The 18,941-nt window shown below is 55.4% G+C and overlaps 1 protein-coding gene across 1 annotated transcript in view; it reads left to right on the top strand.

The window, feature by feature from the left end:
• The first annotated feature begins 17,277 nt into the window (after positions 1-17,277).
• SRRM4 (serine/arginine repetitive matrix 4) overlaps positions 17,278-18,941 on the top strand; it is a 44,692-nt gene continuing 43,028 nt past the window's right edge. The window contains 2 exon segments of the mRNA XM_018081999.2: positions 17,278-17,298; positions 17,301-17,410. Coding sequence (XP_017937488.2) covers positions 17,278-17,298; positions 17,301-17,410 — 131 coding nt within the window.

Below are 18,941 nucleotides of genomic sequence, written 5' to 3'. Positions count from 1 at the left end.
GAATTAGGAGGCAGCCTGCACAAGAATGCTGAGCGGGGACAGGCTTGGCGGCCAATTACTGTCCCCACCTCCCCCCACTGCCACCACTGCTGGTCGGGCCCCTAATTGCTCCCTGTCCTGATTGCATTTTGCTGGTGGTGGTGGTTCATCCACAGCTCTTGCCTGGCTCTTGGCAGCTGCTGCTCTCTCTGCCCCCCTCCACCTTTGTCAAGTTTATTAATGAAAACCTTATCTGTCTGCGCAGATAATGCCAGAAATAATTAGTACTCAGTGAGGTCTGTCGGGCTTCATTCCTCTCCCACCCGCCTGCCCTCATCTCCTTCCTATTTGCACTTTCCCAGGTGCTTGGTTAGTGCTGGGGATGGGGTTTTTTGGGGGGTTTAGACCTTTCTCACCCTCCGCAGTTTTCAGTCTTCCTGGCTGCATCTGCAGTCCCTGCTTAAAATTTGTAAGGGTGGGCTCGGTGTCTGTGCTCTCCATGAAAAGCACCCAGATCCTTGAGCAAAAGCAGTCCCACAGGGGGGTGGAACTAGATCATACTTAAGGTGCCTTCTAACCCATTCTGTGATTGTATGAAAATCATCTGAGTTTTCTTTGCTCAGGGCTCACCTGGGGAGCTGTAGCCAAGTGCACTGGATGGGTTCATTTTAAGGGGACCTGTCTGGACTGCAGGTCCCCCCTGGTCCTATCCCTGCTTGAAAGCAAGGGACAGCCCCATTTCTGCATCAGGGACCTGTCTGGAGCTCCTTTTTTTTTTTTATTATGTTTATATTCGTTGTTTCTCAGCTCAAATCTTTCAGCCTGATAAAGGATGACAGTGCTTCTCGAGTGCCTGGGATGGCATAAATAATTCCAGTGCTGAGAGCGAGATTTACAGTGATATAAATGTCAGGAGTGAGCCCAGTTTGTATTAATGGCCTTATTAGTTATGTTGCTGTAAAATACTGATACTCCAGTTGTTAAGCAGCCACGGTTTTGCTCTGCAGCATTAATTCAATAAATTGGGGCTTTTTGATATAAATCTTAGAGTCTGCTGAGCCCCATTAGAAAATTCTTCATGATATGTTGGAGATCTTCAAATGGCTTTGGCTGAGGTAGACCTGGGAATAAAAAAAGCTGCTTGGTGTGCAATGGTGGGGCAAAGATGACAAGTTCCATGCCTGGGTTGCAGCTGCAGCACCTCCTGTGGGATGGGGTTGTGGGGCAGGGTGGGTGTCACACAAGTACCCTGGTCTCAAAGGCAGCCTGGCCCTGGCAGGTCTCCTTGCCAAGCAGTAATTGGGGTGGGTTTGGGGTTTTCAGCCATCAGCTGTGAAAATGGCATCTCAAGCTGCATCCCAGAGTCAGGTCTGGATGTCTCCCCTGAGCCGAAGGTTGACTTGGCTCCATCCTCAACCTCTGGCTCGCCAAGGCATTGAGAGCAGCTCCCTGGAGGAGAGGGGAAGGGAGAGAAGGCTGAGGCTGGGGGAGAGTGACACTGTCTGGAGGGAGGAGATGCCCACAGACCTGCTCTGATCCCTCTCTGTACCCTCCCCTGCAGTGTCCCTGTCACCGCCTCCGCTTCGCTGCTGTCACCTCCTTCAGCTGGTTAATCCGGAGGTGAGCTGACAGCCGGGACATCTCTCCTTGTCTGACCCACAGCCCCGAGGTGTCCATCCTCCCCTGCTCCTGCCGGGTTCCCAGCCTCCTCCCAGCCCCTGTAAGAGGTGCCGGTGCCGTCCCCATCCCGCCTGTCCCTTCGCCCTGTGCCGGAGCCGCTGCTCCTCCCAAGGCTCTTTTGCAACTCTGCAAACTTTCCAGCAGCAGGGACAGGGACAGGGGGAGGGGGGCGGGGGGAAAGTGCCACGATAATTGAAAATAAATGATGCATTATATGAAATAAATGTTCTGGTGCAGCCAGCTTGCCGCTGCGGGTTTGGGTTTATTTATTTTTTTTTCTTCCTAGAGTTTAGAGGTGCCTGGGAAAAGCAGGGTTGGCAGGAAAGGAACGGCACCCAGGGGATGTCAGCACCAGATGGGAGTCCAGAGCAGGAAGGGCAGCATCCCAAGCAGGATAGGCTGTGTCCAAGGTACCTGGGCTCAGTGCCCAGCCAGGACATGTAAGATCAGGATGAGGGAATAACAGGGAACCTTCAGGGTCCCTTCTCCTCTTGCCCCTGCTTGCATTTGAGGATGTCCCAGGTCTGATACAGTATCTGTATATTTAATGTCCATCCTCAGGCTATGAACCTTCTGCCCCAGGACCTGCCCGACCACCAGTTCTGTCCCACCATAACCCATCTTCTGTGGGGTCACCACCCATTGCCTTGGTGGGCACTTGGGTTGAGCAACAGCGACCAGAGCTCTGCTGCCCTGCCTCAGGTTAGCACAGGTAAAGCAAACAGACCTTCTGCCCCAGCTGAGTTTGCTTTGAAATATTCCTCTGGTGAGGATTAACTCCTGACACTGCTATTTGTTATGGGAAGAGGCTGCAATTTCCTGGGAGATGTTGATTTAACCAGGAACATGAAGCTTTCTCCCACCTCAGATCCCCCACATCACTGACTGACCATGTCGTGGTTCTTATGCCTTGATAAGACTTATCCTGGATTATTATTTAGCTACTAATTAGTCTTGAGAGTGATGTAAAGGCTTTGAACTGCTGTTTGAAGATTTGAGTGGATGATTTTTGCTCTTGTCAAAGAAGGAGGGATTTGGAGGTGAGATCCCAGCTCTGAATGACATTAAGTTGCTCTCCCTTGGCAGGTGGGAATGGCTCCTGACTTCCTCTTCTGCCAGGACCTGCAGGGCCCCTGCAAGACAAATCCCCTTGGAAATCAGGAGCACAATGGTGCTTGGGAGGGATGCCAGACACTGCCTGGGGGTGGGATACTCCCTGGAGAGTATCTCCAACAGGAACGTCCCTGTGGGTCTGTGAGGTTTGGAGTTACCAGCCCAGTTCTCTTCTTCTCCAGCAAGCATTTTCCCTGATATATCTTGGTGCTTATGGATTCATCACAGCGCTGAGTGACTGCTCAGATGCCTCATTAATCACTGCTGATGATGGCCTGGCAGAGCCATGATGCTGAGGTCCTGACCACTGCTGCTTCCCCAGCCAGGGATATTTTGCAGACGCTGCTCCCTGAAAACTCCAGCTGAAAACTGGGAAGGAACTGTGTCCCCCTCGGGGTTAAAGCCTGCGGAAGATGCTCCTTCTCCATGCCAGCCTCTTGTTCCTGCCTGTGGGGCACGCAGTGAGTTATGATCAGCCCTTGTGAACCTGCATCTTTTTAAAACACGTTTTTCCCTTCTCCGTGTTCGTCAGGATCAAGGGCAGCTCCGTGGTGGGTTGATCTGCTGCCGCATTGATTCGGCAAAGGCTGGGGGTGAAAGCCCCACAGCCTCCAGATGAGGCCATAGAGCTTTTTAGGATTGAGTTTTCCCAAATTCTGTCCATCACGAACAGAACAAAACACCCTCAGCCCGGAGCAGCTTGGAGCTGGAGGCGGCTGACATGGGCGTCAGCATCGATCATGGGCTGCTGGGCGAGACCCGACTGAAACCCCACCAGTGTCAGGAGGCAGCTCCCTCCCTCCTGGCTCCCGAGGGCTGGGCTGAGAAGGAAAACCAGCCCGATTAGGAAGCGATCGTTTGACATCTGCTGTCAGGCTCCTGACACCCGTCACCGCCAGTAACGGCCCCAGCAGAAAGCCTGGTGGACCTCAGCCTGTTTCAGTCTTAATCTGACCTGGTTTTGTGATGTTGTGAAAACATCATCATCCACCACAGCCGGGGGGTGTGGGGAGGGGAGGAGAGGTTAAACTCCTCCCTCACCCTCCGCCGCTCCCCCGCCACCGCTTTATCTCTCCGGAAGCTGCATTCGAGTACAATTCACTTTGTTATTAATTTCTTTTACACAGAGGCTTTTTAAGTGCCTGGGAACAGGGGCTGGTGTCACGGAGACGCTGTACAGCCCGGCAGCTGTAGTGCTTAAGTGCAGTTTAAATAGCCAGCTCATTGAAGGGCAACAGGCAGAGAGCTGAGAGCCTGCCAGAGCAGCAGCCTCACGCGTGTCTGTATGAGCAGACCCCATGGAGATGGTTTTGGAGAGCAGGGCTTCTTCCTCAGCAGCTGCCAGAGCTGGATCAGGGATGGGATTGCATTCCCCTTGCACCCCCACGGAGCTCTGCTGCCCCAAGGATTTGGTGAACCCCAGGGATGGTCCAGCTCACTGACATGGGCAGATCAGGGCTGTGTGGCAATGGCCTGGGGGTGTCCCTTCACCAGGCTCTTGGTGAGCCCAGGTGCCTCAGTGCCCACTGGAGGAGCATCTGCACTGCTGTGCTGACCCTTCCCTGTTTGCATGGATCCTGTGTGCCTGCAATCCCCAGGAAAACCACCCCCACAAGGCTGCATTCCCAGCTGAAGAAAGGCTGGTGGAGGGGCTGGCAGCCTAAGGAACCCTGGGTGGGGATGCTGAGGTGCCCCAAGGTGCCACTGTCACCCCCCAGCCCATCCTGCCATGGCACATGCTGGCTCTGAGGACTGGATGTACTGGGACTCTTCTTTTGGGTCTTATTTGCTTTTGCTCTGTTAGAAAAATTATATTGCAAACTCTAATAAATGAGGTTTAATCAAACCCAGCCAGCCAGCACTGATGGAATCTTGGCAGCAGAGGAAAATATTGCATTTTTGTTTATTTATCTCCCCCTGTGCTCCTGTGGAGATGTCCTGACTCTCATATGGGGGCTCCTCGTGCTTGGTGGCACTGTAGGGCACAAGCCAGACATGGGGCCACCACAGTGGGGCTGTTGCTGGCCCATCTGCTCCCAGCCCCTCTCCATGACCAGGCATCCCAGTAGCAGCAGTGGGACTGGCCTCCTGCCACACCTCTCCTCAGCCTCTTTCTTTTTAGGAAGAGGGTCTTACTTGGTACCCCCAGTCCAGGAGCTGGCATTAGGCTTAAGCCCTCCATCCCAGGTTTTCTGTCATCCACAACAGCACCAGGCTCTGGTCTTAGGACATCTCCAGGTTTTAAGATCTCTGCCTGAATCTTAGGCATCACGTGGTGGGGAGGTTGAGCATCTCCCCAGCTGGGAATAGCCCTGGCAAGGGTGGGAGTGGGGACAAAACCATTAGGCTTCACTAGCTCTAAATAAGGGACAAAGCAGCCCCATATCCAGCCAGTTGATATGGCTGGGAATGAGGGGAGACTCCACCTTTTCCCTGTGCATCAGGGCCCTGGAAACACACCGGGTTCCAGCGCGGGACCAGCTGCTCCTGGAGACGCGGCTCCGCCGCCGCCTTTCTCCAGATGGCTTTTCTCAATGAAGCCTCTCCCAGAAATAGCTGCATACTCTGAGCAGCCAGCTCTGCAAATAGCTCTTCTCTGGAAACAGAGGAGGCAGCACAGTCAGAGCATCGTCCCCTGTGTCCCTTCTGTGCTCCTGAGTGCCTCGGGACTGACTCCAGTGTGCAGAAACCCTCCTTACCCCGGGACACCTCTGCCACCTGGGAGGTGGGGATGTGCTGAGATCCTCTGTGTCCAGGCTAGAATCCCTGGCTTTGCTGCAGGAGCTGTCTGGCTGCTCACTCAGCCCTGTGCACTCCCACATCCCTGCAGGGAAGGATGGCTGGTGGCTTCTGGGGCAGGGCAGGTGGCCCAAGGGACACAGCACATGGCCCCACTGCCACGGTGGCCTCACACCAACCCCCAGCTGCTGCATTGCCTTATGGCCCTTCCTATATGTTTATTGTGCCAACGTAAAATGTGGGAATACAATTCTTTCTGTGGGTTTAACTGATTTATTAATAGTCTATAATGTCAGTAATAGCTCACCAATAAATCTGGTCCTAAGAATTTATGGGGCAAATATTCCAACGCCATATTAAAGACAATTCATAAATGCCTGTAAGTACCAGCTGGGTGGCAGCAGGGGAGGGAGAGTTGACAATGGCTTCCAATGGTTTCCACGTGGAGCCTCCAAAATCTTTGGGAAGCAAATTATTTCAGGGACTGTCTCTTCCAACCAGGAGGTGCCTGTGGCCCCTGCTGTGCACTGTGCGGGCACTGAGCCCAGGGTGGTTGTCATCACCACCCAGAGCCACCACCACACTCCCATTCCTGTGGGCTCCCAGCCCCACTCTGCACCCTCCTCAGGGACCCCACAATCTGCCATCACCTCGTGCCCAGCCCAGGGTGATGGTATTTACTGCTGAAGTGTGCTGAGTGTAATTGCTAATCAGATACAGGCAATCAATCCACGCTCCCGCCAGGGAGGGGCTGCTTCCCTGCTGAAGGTGACTCCTGCGGGAATTCAGATTTAAAAATAAAGGCGATAGTCATCAAGAGTTCATTAAATTGGCATCAGGCTCATTTGCACTCGGTGGGGGGATGAGGCAGAGGGTGTATCTGCTGCCTCCCCTGCCCTCGTTCCATGGTGTCCGCAGGAGATGCTTCCAGTGGGATGAGGCTGCTGGGATCCCTCCCTGATTTACTCCTCCTGTCCCGGTGCTGCTGCAGTCATGAGTCAACAGTGCGGTATATTTAAATGCAAACCACCATTATCCGTCATTAAAAGCTCTGTCATCACCCACACCGCACAGAGGGAGCTGCTGTGCCGTTCAGCTCCAGTGACACGCGGCTTCCCTGCCCTCCTGCAGCCGCGGGGATGTGCCTCGGCCACACCGGGTGCCCGGGGTGGGCAAGGGCTCTGCCGGGTGAGGTGGCTGACATCCGATTTTCCCTTGGTGGTGGCCTCAGATCAGGGAGGGGAAGTGCACCGGGGTGCTGTGGTGCAGGAGGGATGCAGGGACAGGCACCGCACATGGCAGGGATGCTCCAGGATGGACTGAGCCCCCGGAGCAGGTGAGCCTTGAGGGGGCTTTGCAGACCGACAACCTGTTGTTCCCAAAGATGGACAATCCCAGCAGAGCCCAGGTGCTGTTTCTGTCAGGGTTTCCCCTCCTTGAGACCAAGCACAGGCAGGAGAGTGATGCCTGGAATGGGGCCATGGTCTGCCAGCTGCCCCATGTCCTCCATCATCTGGCAGGGACATGGGATGGCTGCAAAATCACCCCACAGCATTGCTTCCTGGTTTGTACCCTGGTCCTGGGGTGTTCGTGTTTCCTCTCCATGAGCCCAGCAGGATGCAGTCCCTGTGCTCCTCATGAAATCTCAGCAAGAGCAGAGCTGGTGTTTCCTGTAACTCTCAGCGATTCACCATCCCCAGGATTTGGAAACACTCTCTCTCAGAGGAGGGAAGCAAGCGAGGCAGAGCAGCTTTCTTTGGTAGTGGTGTTGATTCACAGCTCGTAATTTAATTAAGAAAGAGACGAGATCAAAAGGGGACGGTATTAAAAAATAAATCAGGTGGAGGGAGTGGAGCTCCTTCCTTTAATTACAGCGTGGATTTGTAACAGCGAGAGACTCCATCAATCACAAAGGAAAGAAAAGGTGTCAAGTGGAGAGACACGTTCCTGGGTTAATTACTGCTAACGGGGAGGAGATGATTGAGCTGGGTGTCAGAGAGCCGGTGCATCCCGGCGGCACAAAACCCCTCCAATATTCATAGTGATGCTGGAAGAGCCTGGTGGGTGCAGCCCAGGATCCTCTGGATGCTGGGCAGTGATGGTGGGATGGGTGGGCTGAGGGCTGTGGGGGCAAACAGCACACAGCTGGGTCCGGACGTGGCCTTGGGCAGTGACAACCATGGTGATCCTGGTTTTGGGGGCCGCGGGCTGTGCCGTCGGCAGCGCCGTCAGGGACAGGGGTCGGGCTGGCAGCAGCCTGGCTTGAGGAATAATTAATTCTCCTTTGATCATCTGCTGTGTAAATCAGTGGCCAGGAGTTAATCATGCATATGAAACGAATCCTTCTCCTGCCTTAATGAGCGCTGAATCGTGACCAGCATCTGTTTACTCCTGACACTTTCATCTTCTTGACAGTCCGAACAATTAATTGTTTCCAATAATCTCCTTTTTATTCTATTAAAAAAAAATAAATATATATATCTGAGAGCAAGCAGCCCTCCGCTCTGCACTCCTGCTCACAGCCTCATCCCCTCTTTGTTTTTTTAGTCTCGGGCAAGGATTTGTCTCTGGGAGCGATGCGAGGGCTCTGCAGGCAGCCCGTGAGCCCGGGGAGGAGCGAGCTCTCCACTCTCCCAGTGAGGGTGATGCCGGTGGCAGGACTCCTTCCTCCCCAGCCGGGTCTGAGGCTGGGCTTTACACAGTTAACAGCAAACAACGAGCCGGTTTGAATACGGGAGCGGTTCCGCCTCCATCTACCTGGAACAAACCGCAATTAATCCACCGGTTGCGCCGCCAACGCAGTGCTGTAATTGGATTAATTAGAGCAGAGCTGGCGGCCGCGCTGGGGAGGTCTGGCCCTGGCTGCAGCCTCCCCCAGAGGCGGGATCCATGGGATCTGTGCCCGCCGGGCGCTGGACCAGCGTCACCAGGGGATGCCGGGGCATTGCTCTCCCGGCCGTGGGTGCTGGAGCTGGATGATGGCTGTTGGAAACGACCTGCCTGCTAATTGGAGTTGATGAGGCATGGCTTGGTTAACGGGGCTTGTAAGAGGCAGCAGGAGCAGAGGGGACTGTGAGTCAGACAAGAGGACCCAAAGGAGGAGCCGAGGGGGTGTTTAGGCAGGTGGGGGACAGGGTGGCCTTCCCCATCACCCTTGGCTGTCTGAGGGGCCCTGGATCGTGCCCACCAGCCCTCGGTCACCTCTGCCCCACATTTTGGGGAGAAGTATGGAGGGAGGTGAGGGTGGGCTGGGAGTCCTGCAGGAAGGCTGACTCTATCATGCTGCCCCACTGCTACTGCAGTCTCTGCTGAGTGTCAGGAAGATGAGATCCCATGTTCCTGCTGCCCCAGGTGGCCACTCAGGCTTACTCTCCAGTTCAGACACACCACTGTCAATGTGGTCACTCATCTGGATAGACAGACAGACAGACATTCTCTCTAGACCTCACCGGAACCCAGAGAGCTGAAGGAGCCTGTGACACCCCCCCCCAAGTTTGTGCTCTGGGGTCAGATCCTTCACATCCTCCTGGAGTCTGTGCCATCAACTCAGCTCCTCGGCTGCCCTTGGGAAATACCCATTAAATATATATATGTGTATAGGTACATATATATATATATATTTATAAGTATTAGAAAAAGCTTTCTGGGGACTCTGTGCCAAGCTCACTACCCATCTGCCTGGAGGAATGGTGAGAGGCACTTGGGGGGGCTCTGCAGGGACAGAGTGCCCCTAGGCACAAGGAGCATCCCCAAAGGCTGTGAGATGATGTCAGCCCTGTTCTCACTGACCTAAATTGGGTCTAACCTGGCTCAGCTGGAAACCAGTGGCCACAGGGGATTTAATGCAATTGCCTAAACGAACTAAAGAAGCCCTTGGGAAAGCTGGCAGTTCCCTGCAGGAGCAGCTGAGCTGGCTGGTGGTCATTTTGAATCCCTCTAAGCTATCCTGGGTGGAGCAAGGCCATCTTCAGCTATCAGAGGTAAAAACCAACTCCAGACTGCTGAGAACAGGCTCTGCACCCTAAACCACGTGGGACCCAAGGCTGTGGGACTCTATGGCTGCTGAAGGGAGCTGGGACCCAGCAGTGCAGCTCAGGATGCTACAGAGGTGATGCCAGTGGCCATGACCCAGCCTTTAGGTACTCTGTTCCTCCTTTACCCAAAAGGAAGAACAAAATCCCACCAGCTCCTTCATTATCAAAAAAAAAAAAAAAATAGGTTTTTTTTCCTGAGAATAATCAGCTTCCCCAAGAGGCAGACTCAGCATTATCCAGGAAACTGGGGGCTGAGGAGATGGCTCAGGAAGAACATCACAGTTCCTGCAAGAGGAGATGGGGGTCCCTGGACAAGTGGGAAGGGTTTGCCACAGCCTCGGCCTCATCCAAGCTCTCAGCCACGGACAACAGGGAAGAGCATCTCTCCAAAAGCTGGGCACAACTCGATGCCCCCAACTGCTCTGGAGCCCGTGGGAGGTGTGGAGCCCTCACATCACCCCAGACAGCAAATCCTGCAGTCCTCGGGGATCTGCCATGACCTTTTGGCGAGCTCCAGGAGCCGGCGGCTCTTGATCCGGCCTGCAAACCAGCTCCAACAGTGACAGCAAGGTCAGTGAGATTTGGGGCCCCTGGACACGTCCCTTGTCACATCAGTTCCTGCAGCGCACTTGGCTGTAATTTAGCCCGGTTTAATTGTGCTTGAATTAGCCACAAATGGCACAAATGCTGCAGCTGCGGCTGCGCTCGAAAATATATAAAATTACAGCACAGTAAAACATTTTCACATTTCATTAGTGCGTCTTAATGGGAAGTGTCTGCTCCCCAAACTCTCCCGTTTGCTCTCTGGAGCACTAAAGTTTACACATTAGGAGTTGTGCTGCCCATTAACGCTGCGAAATGCTCCGTGTGTTTTGCAGGAGCAGCTCTGCTCCGCCGGGATGGGAAGCCTAAAATTTAGGAGACTGGGTGCTCTCCTGAGGCACCCCCAAGTGGGTGAGGGGAGGGAGCTGTGCAGAAAGCAGAAAGCATCCCACACCCCAGGAGGAGCACGAGAGCCCCTTTCCCAGGGTGGTGTGGCTTTATCAAAGCTCCAGCTTTCTCCCAGGCAGGGCAATGCCTCCGATCCAAATCAGGAAGCTTTTGCAGCGGAAGCAGTGTTTCAGCAGAAGCCTATTTAACGCTTAGGCTGACGCCCTCAAGTGCTTTATTTTAAAGCATTTCTGTTCCTCTCCATTATCAGTAATAGTCTATAAAAGCCGGAACGCAGCACTTTGCTCCCTCCTGCTCCATCCCCCCATGGTGTGGGCAGCCCTGCATGGCAGGGGCGAAGGAGGCAGAACTGGGCTCCCCTGTCCACAGCTCCCACTGCCCCAGCGCAATAATCCCGAGGGGAAAAATCCAGGGGATAAAAAAACTCAGTAAGAGGTGGTTGCAGGAGGTCAAACCACCCGTCCCATCAGTGTTCCCCAGGCAGGTTTGGTTAAATAGCTTTGGATTTCTGGCCAGATCTGTGTTTCTTGACAGCATCTTTGCCATTTCCGGTGGGCTCGGGGTAGAGGGCTCACGGTGTGAAAGGAGGTTTGGAGTCTGGGGTTTTAAAGCTCGGGCAGTTTGGGGGAATCGAACCTTCTCCTGCCCCTGACTTGGCTCGTGGGTTCAGGGCAGGGAGGTGCTGGAGGAGCAGGCAGCAGGACCTGGCCCTGCCAGGCTGGCACCAACACCCGGAGTGAGCCAGGACTGGAAACATCCCAGTGCCAGTTTGGAGGAGGATGTGCATCACAGGTCTGACCTGTCCCACCCCTCCCAAGCTGGAAACAAAAGCCCAGTGCCTTCCTGCTCTGCAGCCCAAACCTGTGCTGAGCATCCCCAAACCCCCTCCTCCAGCCAGCCCGAGCTGGAGGCTGGGATCCGACCGAGCTGCCTCTGCTCCATTAACCAGTAATTACCCCAAAAGGCAGCGGCACTGTTTGTGTGATTGGAGGCTGCTGATTGCCAGCGGGGCAGGCAGTGGGAGGAGGGCAGCCCCGCATTTCACCCTCCTCACCTCCCGGGCACATCTGGGACCCTCTGCCTGCGGTCGGGGGCTGCCTGTTCCTCCCGCAGCCCAGCGGGAGGATTTACTCCCTTTGCTCCTGGTCCGGCGAGCCAGGCCCTGCCTCTGCTGCCCGGACACACGTGGCCACGGGCTCTGTCCCCCACTGTCCCCCTCTGCCAGCTGCGTCTGACCTTTGGGCAGTGGCTGCGCAGCTCTGCCGCATGGTCCCCGGGGGCCGGTTCGCCGCCGCGGCCGCTCAGAGGGGAAAAATCACATTTGCAGCTCCATCCCTCCATCCCCCTCCCCGGTCTGGATCTTTTTTAGAGCCAAAGGAAAGAAAAGGCCGTGGTCTGGCTTCCCTGCCTCCCTCTCCTCCTGCCCTTTCGTTCTGCCCTTCCCGGCAGCTGCAAATGGCTTTGCCTGCGAACGCTCGCACTCATCTGTCCCTGCGCCTTTTCATCTTGCACTGCCCCCTAAATACCGGAGCTAGACGGCTTTGGTAGGTGAGCAGGGAGGGAAAAGGGCTTTCGCTGGAGCAGACATGTGGACAGGTGAGCTACAGAGGCCCCTCCTGCCGACAGAGAAACCGGCTGCTTCCACTCAGGCCGGCACAGAAGCCAGGGAGAGACACCTGGCACTGGCGAGGGGGACAAAGGGGCTCGGCAGGTCCTCAGTGTCCATGTGGAGATGATGGAGAGGCATCCAGTGTCCATGTGGAGATCATGGAGAGGCATGCTGGGTCCACCGTGAGGCATCCTGGGGGTGACACCCCACTCTGGTGCTGTTCCCATTGTGGTTTTTCACACCCAAACCCCGCAGGTTTCCCTCCTTCCTCAACAAGGGCTGCACAGCCCTCTCATGCCACGTCCAGTAGCCTGAAGCTTTCGAGCCAGGCTCTGATGAATGATCTTGTCAGCAATGGATGCACTCAAGTGCCCACAGCCTCAGTGCTCTTCAAGGAAAGCTGCAGCTCCACTTCCCAGCCTCTCCCTTATTTATTGCCTGGAGAGACACGGGGTGGGGAGATGGAGGGAAGGGACAGAGAGGTCACTGCCAGCATCCTGTGCCCCAGGGGCCAGCACAGCTTTGCAGCTGCCCCAGGGCTGTGGGTTCTCCCAGGTTTCCTGTGGGTGAAAATGGCTTTTCCACGAGTGGAGAAAGGAAGGACAAAAAAACATTTTTGGCAAGGGCCTCGACCTTGGATGCACCTGGATATGGGGGCAGATAGAGTGGGAAATTTGGGTGCTGGGCTCTGCCCAGGGCTGCACAGGCTGCAGGGACAACTGGGAGCCTTTGAGTGGTGGGGAAGAGCCATAAAACAGATATTTCCCATTAGAAAGATGGTGAATTCTCTCTTGCAACAATTTGATTCTGAAAATTGCATTTACAGGGCTAAAGATTCTTCAGTGGCAGCATGGGGCCTCTCGGCCACCTGCCACCATCCAAGGGTTTTTCCCAGCTGGGCACATGGTACACATTGTCTCATGGTCACTGCTGCTTCCCCACTCTGCAGCCCACTCCATGCCACCTTTCTTGGGAAAACCAGCTTGGATCCAGCCCCACTGGAGCATCCCCTGGCCCCTTCACCTTGTTAGCCCCATGGCCAGACTGGCTCAGCATCCACCCACATCTGCCACGGCATCCGAAGTGGAGCTGTGCATCACCTTGCAGGTTCACATCTCAGTTGCAAAGGTTATTTTAAGTGAGGAGCCCTTCTTCCTCCTCCTCCCTGGCTGAAGCAGGCAGTGTGTTGCAGCAGGCAGTGGAGGGGCCCCCCTCCTGCCAGGCAGGGCTGGCTGAGTCAAGGGAATAATTGGTAGGTGCTTCTGGAGTGCCATGAGCAGAGGGCACTCGCAGCCTTTGTTTATTGACTCTTGATGATAATGAATACTTCCAGAGATAATTATTGATTTTCTGCATTTGCAGTAAACCTGTTTGGCTGGGGAATGGGCAGAGCAGTACCATGCCAATGGCACGTGGAGGTGGGAATGGGGCAGACTGGGCAAAAACAGGCTCTGGCTCTTCCCGTTGCATACAAGCCAAATAAGAAAAAAAAAAATTCAACATTTATAGAAAAATATTTGTACAGCTCCAGGACAAGCCCGGCTTTCTTCTCTCTACTAGGGGGAACAGATTAAAATTTAATCCTAATTAAACACATTTTCTCCTTTCCCTCTCCTCAGGTACCTCCTGCACATACACAGCTTCATCCTGCTGATCCCTTCTTCCCCTGGCCCTGAGCTCATCCTCCTCAACAGCAGCCAAACACCCACAGTGGGTGTTCACCAGAGCAGGGACCCCTCTCTTCTCTCCATACCCCCAAAATCAAAGCCTGGGCGTAGGAGGGGATGAGGTGATGGGGCCCTTTAAATGTGGCAGAGGATAAAACAGGAAGAGGGATAGCTGGAGTTTCCTGAGCATTCCCACCTATCCCTGAGCCAAGTAGGTCCCATTCACATTTCTCATGGGGTTTTGACCCTGAAAGGGGCTTTGTGGGGCAAGGGGATCCTGGGCATTTAATTGTGGGGTGCAGGAAAAAAACCCAACAAATAAAATCTTCTTCATTGAGCTAAACTTTACCAAGGTGGTTGTAGGGCTGCAGAGCTGGGTGCAGCAAGTGGGGCTGGGGGCCAGCAGCCTTGGGAAGAGCCTGGTTTGCAGACCCCCATGCAGAAGGGGGAAGCCCAGGCTCAGCCCTTTGTGTCACTAAACCACCCCCCCACCCCCAAAAAAACAGAAGAAGAGCGCTCTAAGGAAGAGAGGTTTTACGTTTTGTATTATTTATATTTTATTTTATACTTTTATATTATTTATATTTTATTTTATACTTTTATATTTTATTTATTCATTTTGCCTTGGAGAAAGTTGTGCAGTTATCCTCCAATTCCCAGTTTCCCTGTTCCCATCCCAGAACTCGCTCTCTCTGCTACAGTTTATTGCACACATTTGGGTGCAAATGTTTGAACCTGGCAGAGACCCACGTTACCACTGGGGCTGTAAATAACCTGGAGTGGCATTTATGGCAGTCCTACAGGGTGGGTAACCCGCAGCTGTGTGCTGCTGGCAAACAGTGGTCCCACAGGGTGGGCAGCACCTGCAAGGGCTCTGGGGATGCTGCAGCCCTGACCACCCCCATGGCACCAGCCCCACAGGTCCCTGCAGGACCACTGGCAATGCCATGGGTTAATAGACACACTGGAAACACACAGCATTGTTTCTGCTTATGATGTAGTGCCTTTTCTGGGTATCTTGTAATGCTTTCTCAGGCTGTTTATTTATGAGACAATTTATTACAGTGCAGTTATTCTATAGCAGTGAAGTCTATTCCTGGGAGCCTCCGTTAACCCAGCCAATTGCTTAATTGGCTCACTGATGTCTCCACAAGGTACGCCAGGAGAGAGGGCGCTTGTAACGATCGGAGCCTCCCTCCTGCCCACACACCACCCGTGCTGCTAATTTAATAGTGCAAACATTCATTATTCCTTTTATTTGGGAGTTAACGTTCGGGCGATTAGAGCAGTGGAAGGGGTGAAATGCCCTGGAGTGCCACGAGGACTCTGGTCGCAGCTGGGAGTGGTTGGACTCATCTTGCAAAGCTCAGGGGATGCTGATGCCTTGCAGGGTACTTGGTTAATGAGCCACAAGGGGAGGGTTCGGGCTGACAGTGCCAGTGAGGCTCCTGCCTGACCCCCACCCCACAACTAGGTCATTCACCAGCAAATCAGAGACCAGGGCATGTGTGTACTCACACCTGATCTCTCTTTGGTGAGCTTAATGTGCTCTGAAGGGAAAGAGGTTCCTAATGAACGGGCTGTGTGCTACAGGAATGACTGGAAGGGCCACAGGAAAACCAAGCTTTGATTTGCTTGGGTGGGGAGTCCCTGTCCCTGCCCAACTGCTGCAGAAGAGTGATGGCCCAGTGGTGGCTGTTCTGGGGAGGTGGGTGCCTGCTGTGTCTGCCACGGGTGCTGTCTGTGCCCTCTCCAGCCTTGTTTTCACAGTGTAGCTGATCTAGACCTCTCAAGCCCTTTCCCCTGCTCCCTCTGCTCTTTCCTGGCAGTGACAGTCCCTGGAGGGCCCCTACTCCGACACTTCCTGCCCATGGCACGTACAGTGTGCCCCGGGCCAGAGCAGAGCTGTAGCTCCCAACCGGCCTTTCCCAGCCGTTGCCCTTGGGCAGCTTCCCGGGGGGAGCAGCCTCCCAGTGAGCATCTCTCCGCTGTGCATGAATGTCGTCCTTCCCTATCAGGCTTTTAGGCAATGTCTGGCAGAGCTGACAGCGTTTCTATAAGCCCTGCTGGATCCGTGCCTGCTCCCACTGCCACCACTTCCCCAGGATCCGTCTCCAGCCGTCCGTGGCCTCTCGGCACAAATCCCGCCGGCGCTGTCCAGCGCGTGCCACCGAGGCTCTGGCTTTGCGAGCCTGTGTGGGGACACAGCTCGGGGCTGTCTGACCCTGGGTATCAGTGGGACAGAGCCCTGGCACTGGGAGCAGGAAGCAAAACGGGGCAGGGAAGGAGGAGTTAGCAAACAACGCTGCCAGAACAAGCCTTCTGCTAATTTTGTATTTATCGCAAAGAAGCGATTAAGTTTCCCTGTGATTTTCCTTCTTCTCCAGCTCCCACTGCCTATTGTTCTGGGCTCCATTATCCCCCCGCCGCTTACATAAACGTATCATGCGGGTTTCTGAGGCACAATAGAGAGAGTCTCATTCATCCAAGGTCACCAGCTTTTACTTGTGCTTCAAAGCATCTGGTAGAAGAAGCATTTTCTCCTAAAGACGTTTTTATTGTACTCGGCGCAGGGGCTGAGGAAAATCTCGCAGCACTGCACTTGCACCGCCCCAGCCCTTCTTCCCTTCCTGTGCACCCAGTCCCGGCGGGTCAAATCCTGCCTTGGAAGGTGAGGAATTGTTTTCTGTGCTGGTTGGGACCCTGCTGTGGGATTCCCCAGCCTGCAGCTCCATTCCAGATAAATGGGAAGGGATGGGGAGAGGGAGGTAAAAAAGAGGTTGTCTTCCAAAATCTTTCCCATATGGGTCCCGGTGTGGACAGAGAGGTCTCCACGGCCTCCTGCTGCTTTCTCCCCCAGCTCTTGACTCCAGGCTCTCCCCTGTGCCTGGCTGGGACTGGGCAAACACAAAGGTTATTGGTAACCTCTGTGGGGGGACAGGGACTTGCTCTGCCCTGGAGGGTTTGTGCCCCGCAAAGGGCAAAGTGCAGGGGTGGCCGCCATCCAGCAGCGAGCTGGAGGTGTCTCCTGTGCTGGGGAACGTAATGATGGGATGACACAAGGACAGTCCCGGGGGCTGTGCGGGGGTGGGAGCCCCCCAGAGCCACCTGGTCGGGGCGAGCAGCGAGGCGGCCCGTGGGTGGCGGCGGGGAGGGAGCCCTCGGGAAAAAAGGCCGGGGGAGGGGGCCCCCCCGCCCCCCCCCGGGGGGGGGGTTTCCCCGGAGCCGCCCCCTCCCCTCCCCGGGCCGGGCTCGGCGCGCCCTCCGGGCGCTAGCTGCGGCGGGGGCGGTGCCGGGGAGGGGACGGCGGCGGGTCCGCCCCTCTGCCGCCCCGCCGGCAAACAACAAAAGGGAAGGCGGGGGGCGGCCGGGGCAAGCATTCCCGCAGCCGGGCCGGGCCGCGGGCCGAGCCGAGCGGGGCCGGGCCGGCGGCGCGGGGGATGTAAGCGCTCACACCGGGACAGCGGAACGGGGCCGCCCGCGGTGCCGGGGGCCCGGGGGGCCCATGGCCGGCGTGCAGACAGGCGAGAGAAGCAGCTCTTCGAGAAGTTCTGGCGAGGCACCTTTAAAGCCGTGGCCATGCCGCGACCCGAGAGCATCATCGTGGCCAGTATCACCGCCCGCAAGCCGCTGCCCAGGTAAGGGATGCGGGGGCACGGGATGGGGGGGCTCTGCTGGACCCCGCGACCCAGCCCCCTCCACAACATCAGGAGGGTTCTGAATGTCTCCCTACCGAGCCAGCTAGTGGCTGGACGACCCGGGGGATCCTCTCCATGCCCGGGGCAAGGGGATGCTGGCTGGCTGAGCCCCCTCCCCAGGCAGGTGCTGTGCTCTGGAGCAGGGCAGGTTTGGGAAACTTTGGTGGTGCTTGGAGTCCAGGAGCTGACTGCTACACACCAAGGGGAGCACAGTGAGGGTATGGAAAGTTCTAGCTGGGCTATGGAGGGAGGACAGTGGTGGGGGGCATCAGCCAGAAAGTGTGGCCAGCTCCATCCCTGCCGAGCAAAGCCCTGGGGTGTATGTCCTGCTGGTCATCTTGTCTCTGTGTCACTACTCCTTCATCAGGGAAGGTGAAGCCTGGGATGGGGAACAGCCCCTCTTCAGCTGGACCCTGCCTTGTCACGGAGGGGAGGCTGATACCCCCCAGGGATGTGCAGCCCAAGGAGCCTGGTCACTGCCATGGACCGGGGCAGCTCTGGGGCTGGTGTCCCCCTGGTCCCACAGCCAAGCAGCCTTGGCTTTGCACATCTGGTGCCTGCCCTGTCCTCCTGCTCCGGGGAGGCCAGTGCCCCTCATGTTTGCCAGAGGCTGAGCAAACCCATGAAACAAGGCAGGAGGACTGCAGGTACCTCCTGAGCTGCTCTGCCGGGCTGTCACACGGGCAAGGGTCCGTGTGGCTTCCTCACAAGCATGCACAATCTAATTTAAACCAGCTTTATTTTGCTGACTGTCTCAATATTGGATAAAAATACCCTCTTTGCACTGCTTTTATAAGGAAAGGAGGCTTTTGCTTGTTCTCTTCTCTCTTTGGTCTGTTTTTAACACTGCTGGCTGCTGTTCACCTGGTGTGGGCAACAACCCAAAGTTCCGTGGAGGTGATGGGTCTGTAGAGGAGAGGGGCTTGGTCTGCAGTGGGCTGGGTATCGGGGGCTCAGCCTGTACTAGGGAATAAAGAGCTCATGGGGAGAGCGCTGTTTTGGATGCTTCCCGTGCCAGTGGAGGCTGAGAGCAACAATAGGGATGGGGGTCACTTCTGCCCCTGCAGCCCAGCTGCTGAGCATGAATTTTTTTCAGTCTCTCTGATTTCCATTAACCTGGGTAGGAAAACGGGAAAGGCATGGCTTAAGCTTCTGAAGGAGAAGAGCAAATCTTGTTTACACAGGCAGCGTTTGCAGGGCTTCAGCCTTTGTGAGGGAGAGGAACCACGGTGTTGTTCTCCATCCCTTGCATCGGCTACGGTCGGCACCCAAAGGGGTTGCTGGCAGGCTGGGTGCTGGCTCACACACACACACTCCTGCCTGAAGGTGCCTGAATGAGCCGTGCTGCTTAAATATCTTGCAGTTGGAGGTGAAATACGGCAACAAATCAGGGTATTGGGGAAAATATAGCCAGCCTGGTGCCAGGAATGATGCCCGGCTCTAAACGGCAGTTCAGATTGCACGGGCATCC

The sequence above is a fragment of the Manacus vitellinus genome, unplaced genomic scaffold (genome assembly GCF_001715985.3).
Source record: "Manacus vitellinus isolate BGI_N305 unplaced genomic scaffold, ASM171598v3 scaffold_58_pilon, whole genome shotgun sequence".
Lineage (NCBI taxonomy): Eukaryota > Metazoa > Chordata > Aves > Passeriformes > Pipridae > Manacus > Manacus vitellinus.
The sequence above is the reverse complement of the archived record's forward strand: the minus strand, read 5'-3'. Positions and strand labels throughout refer to the sequence as shown.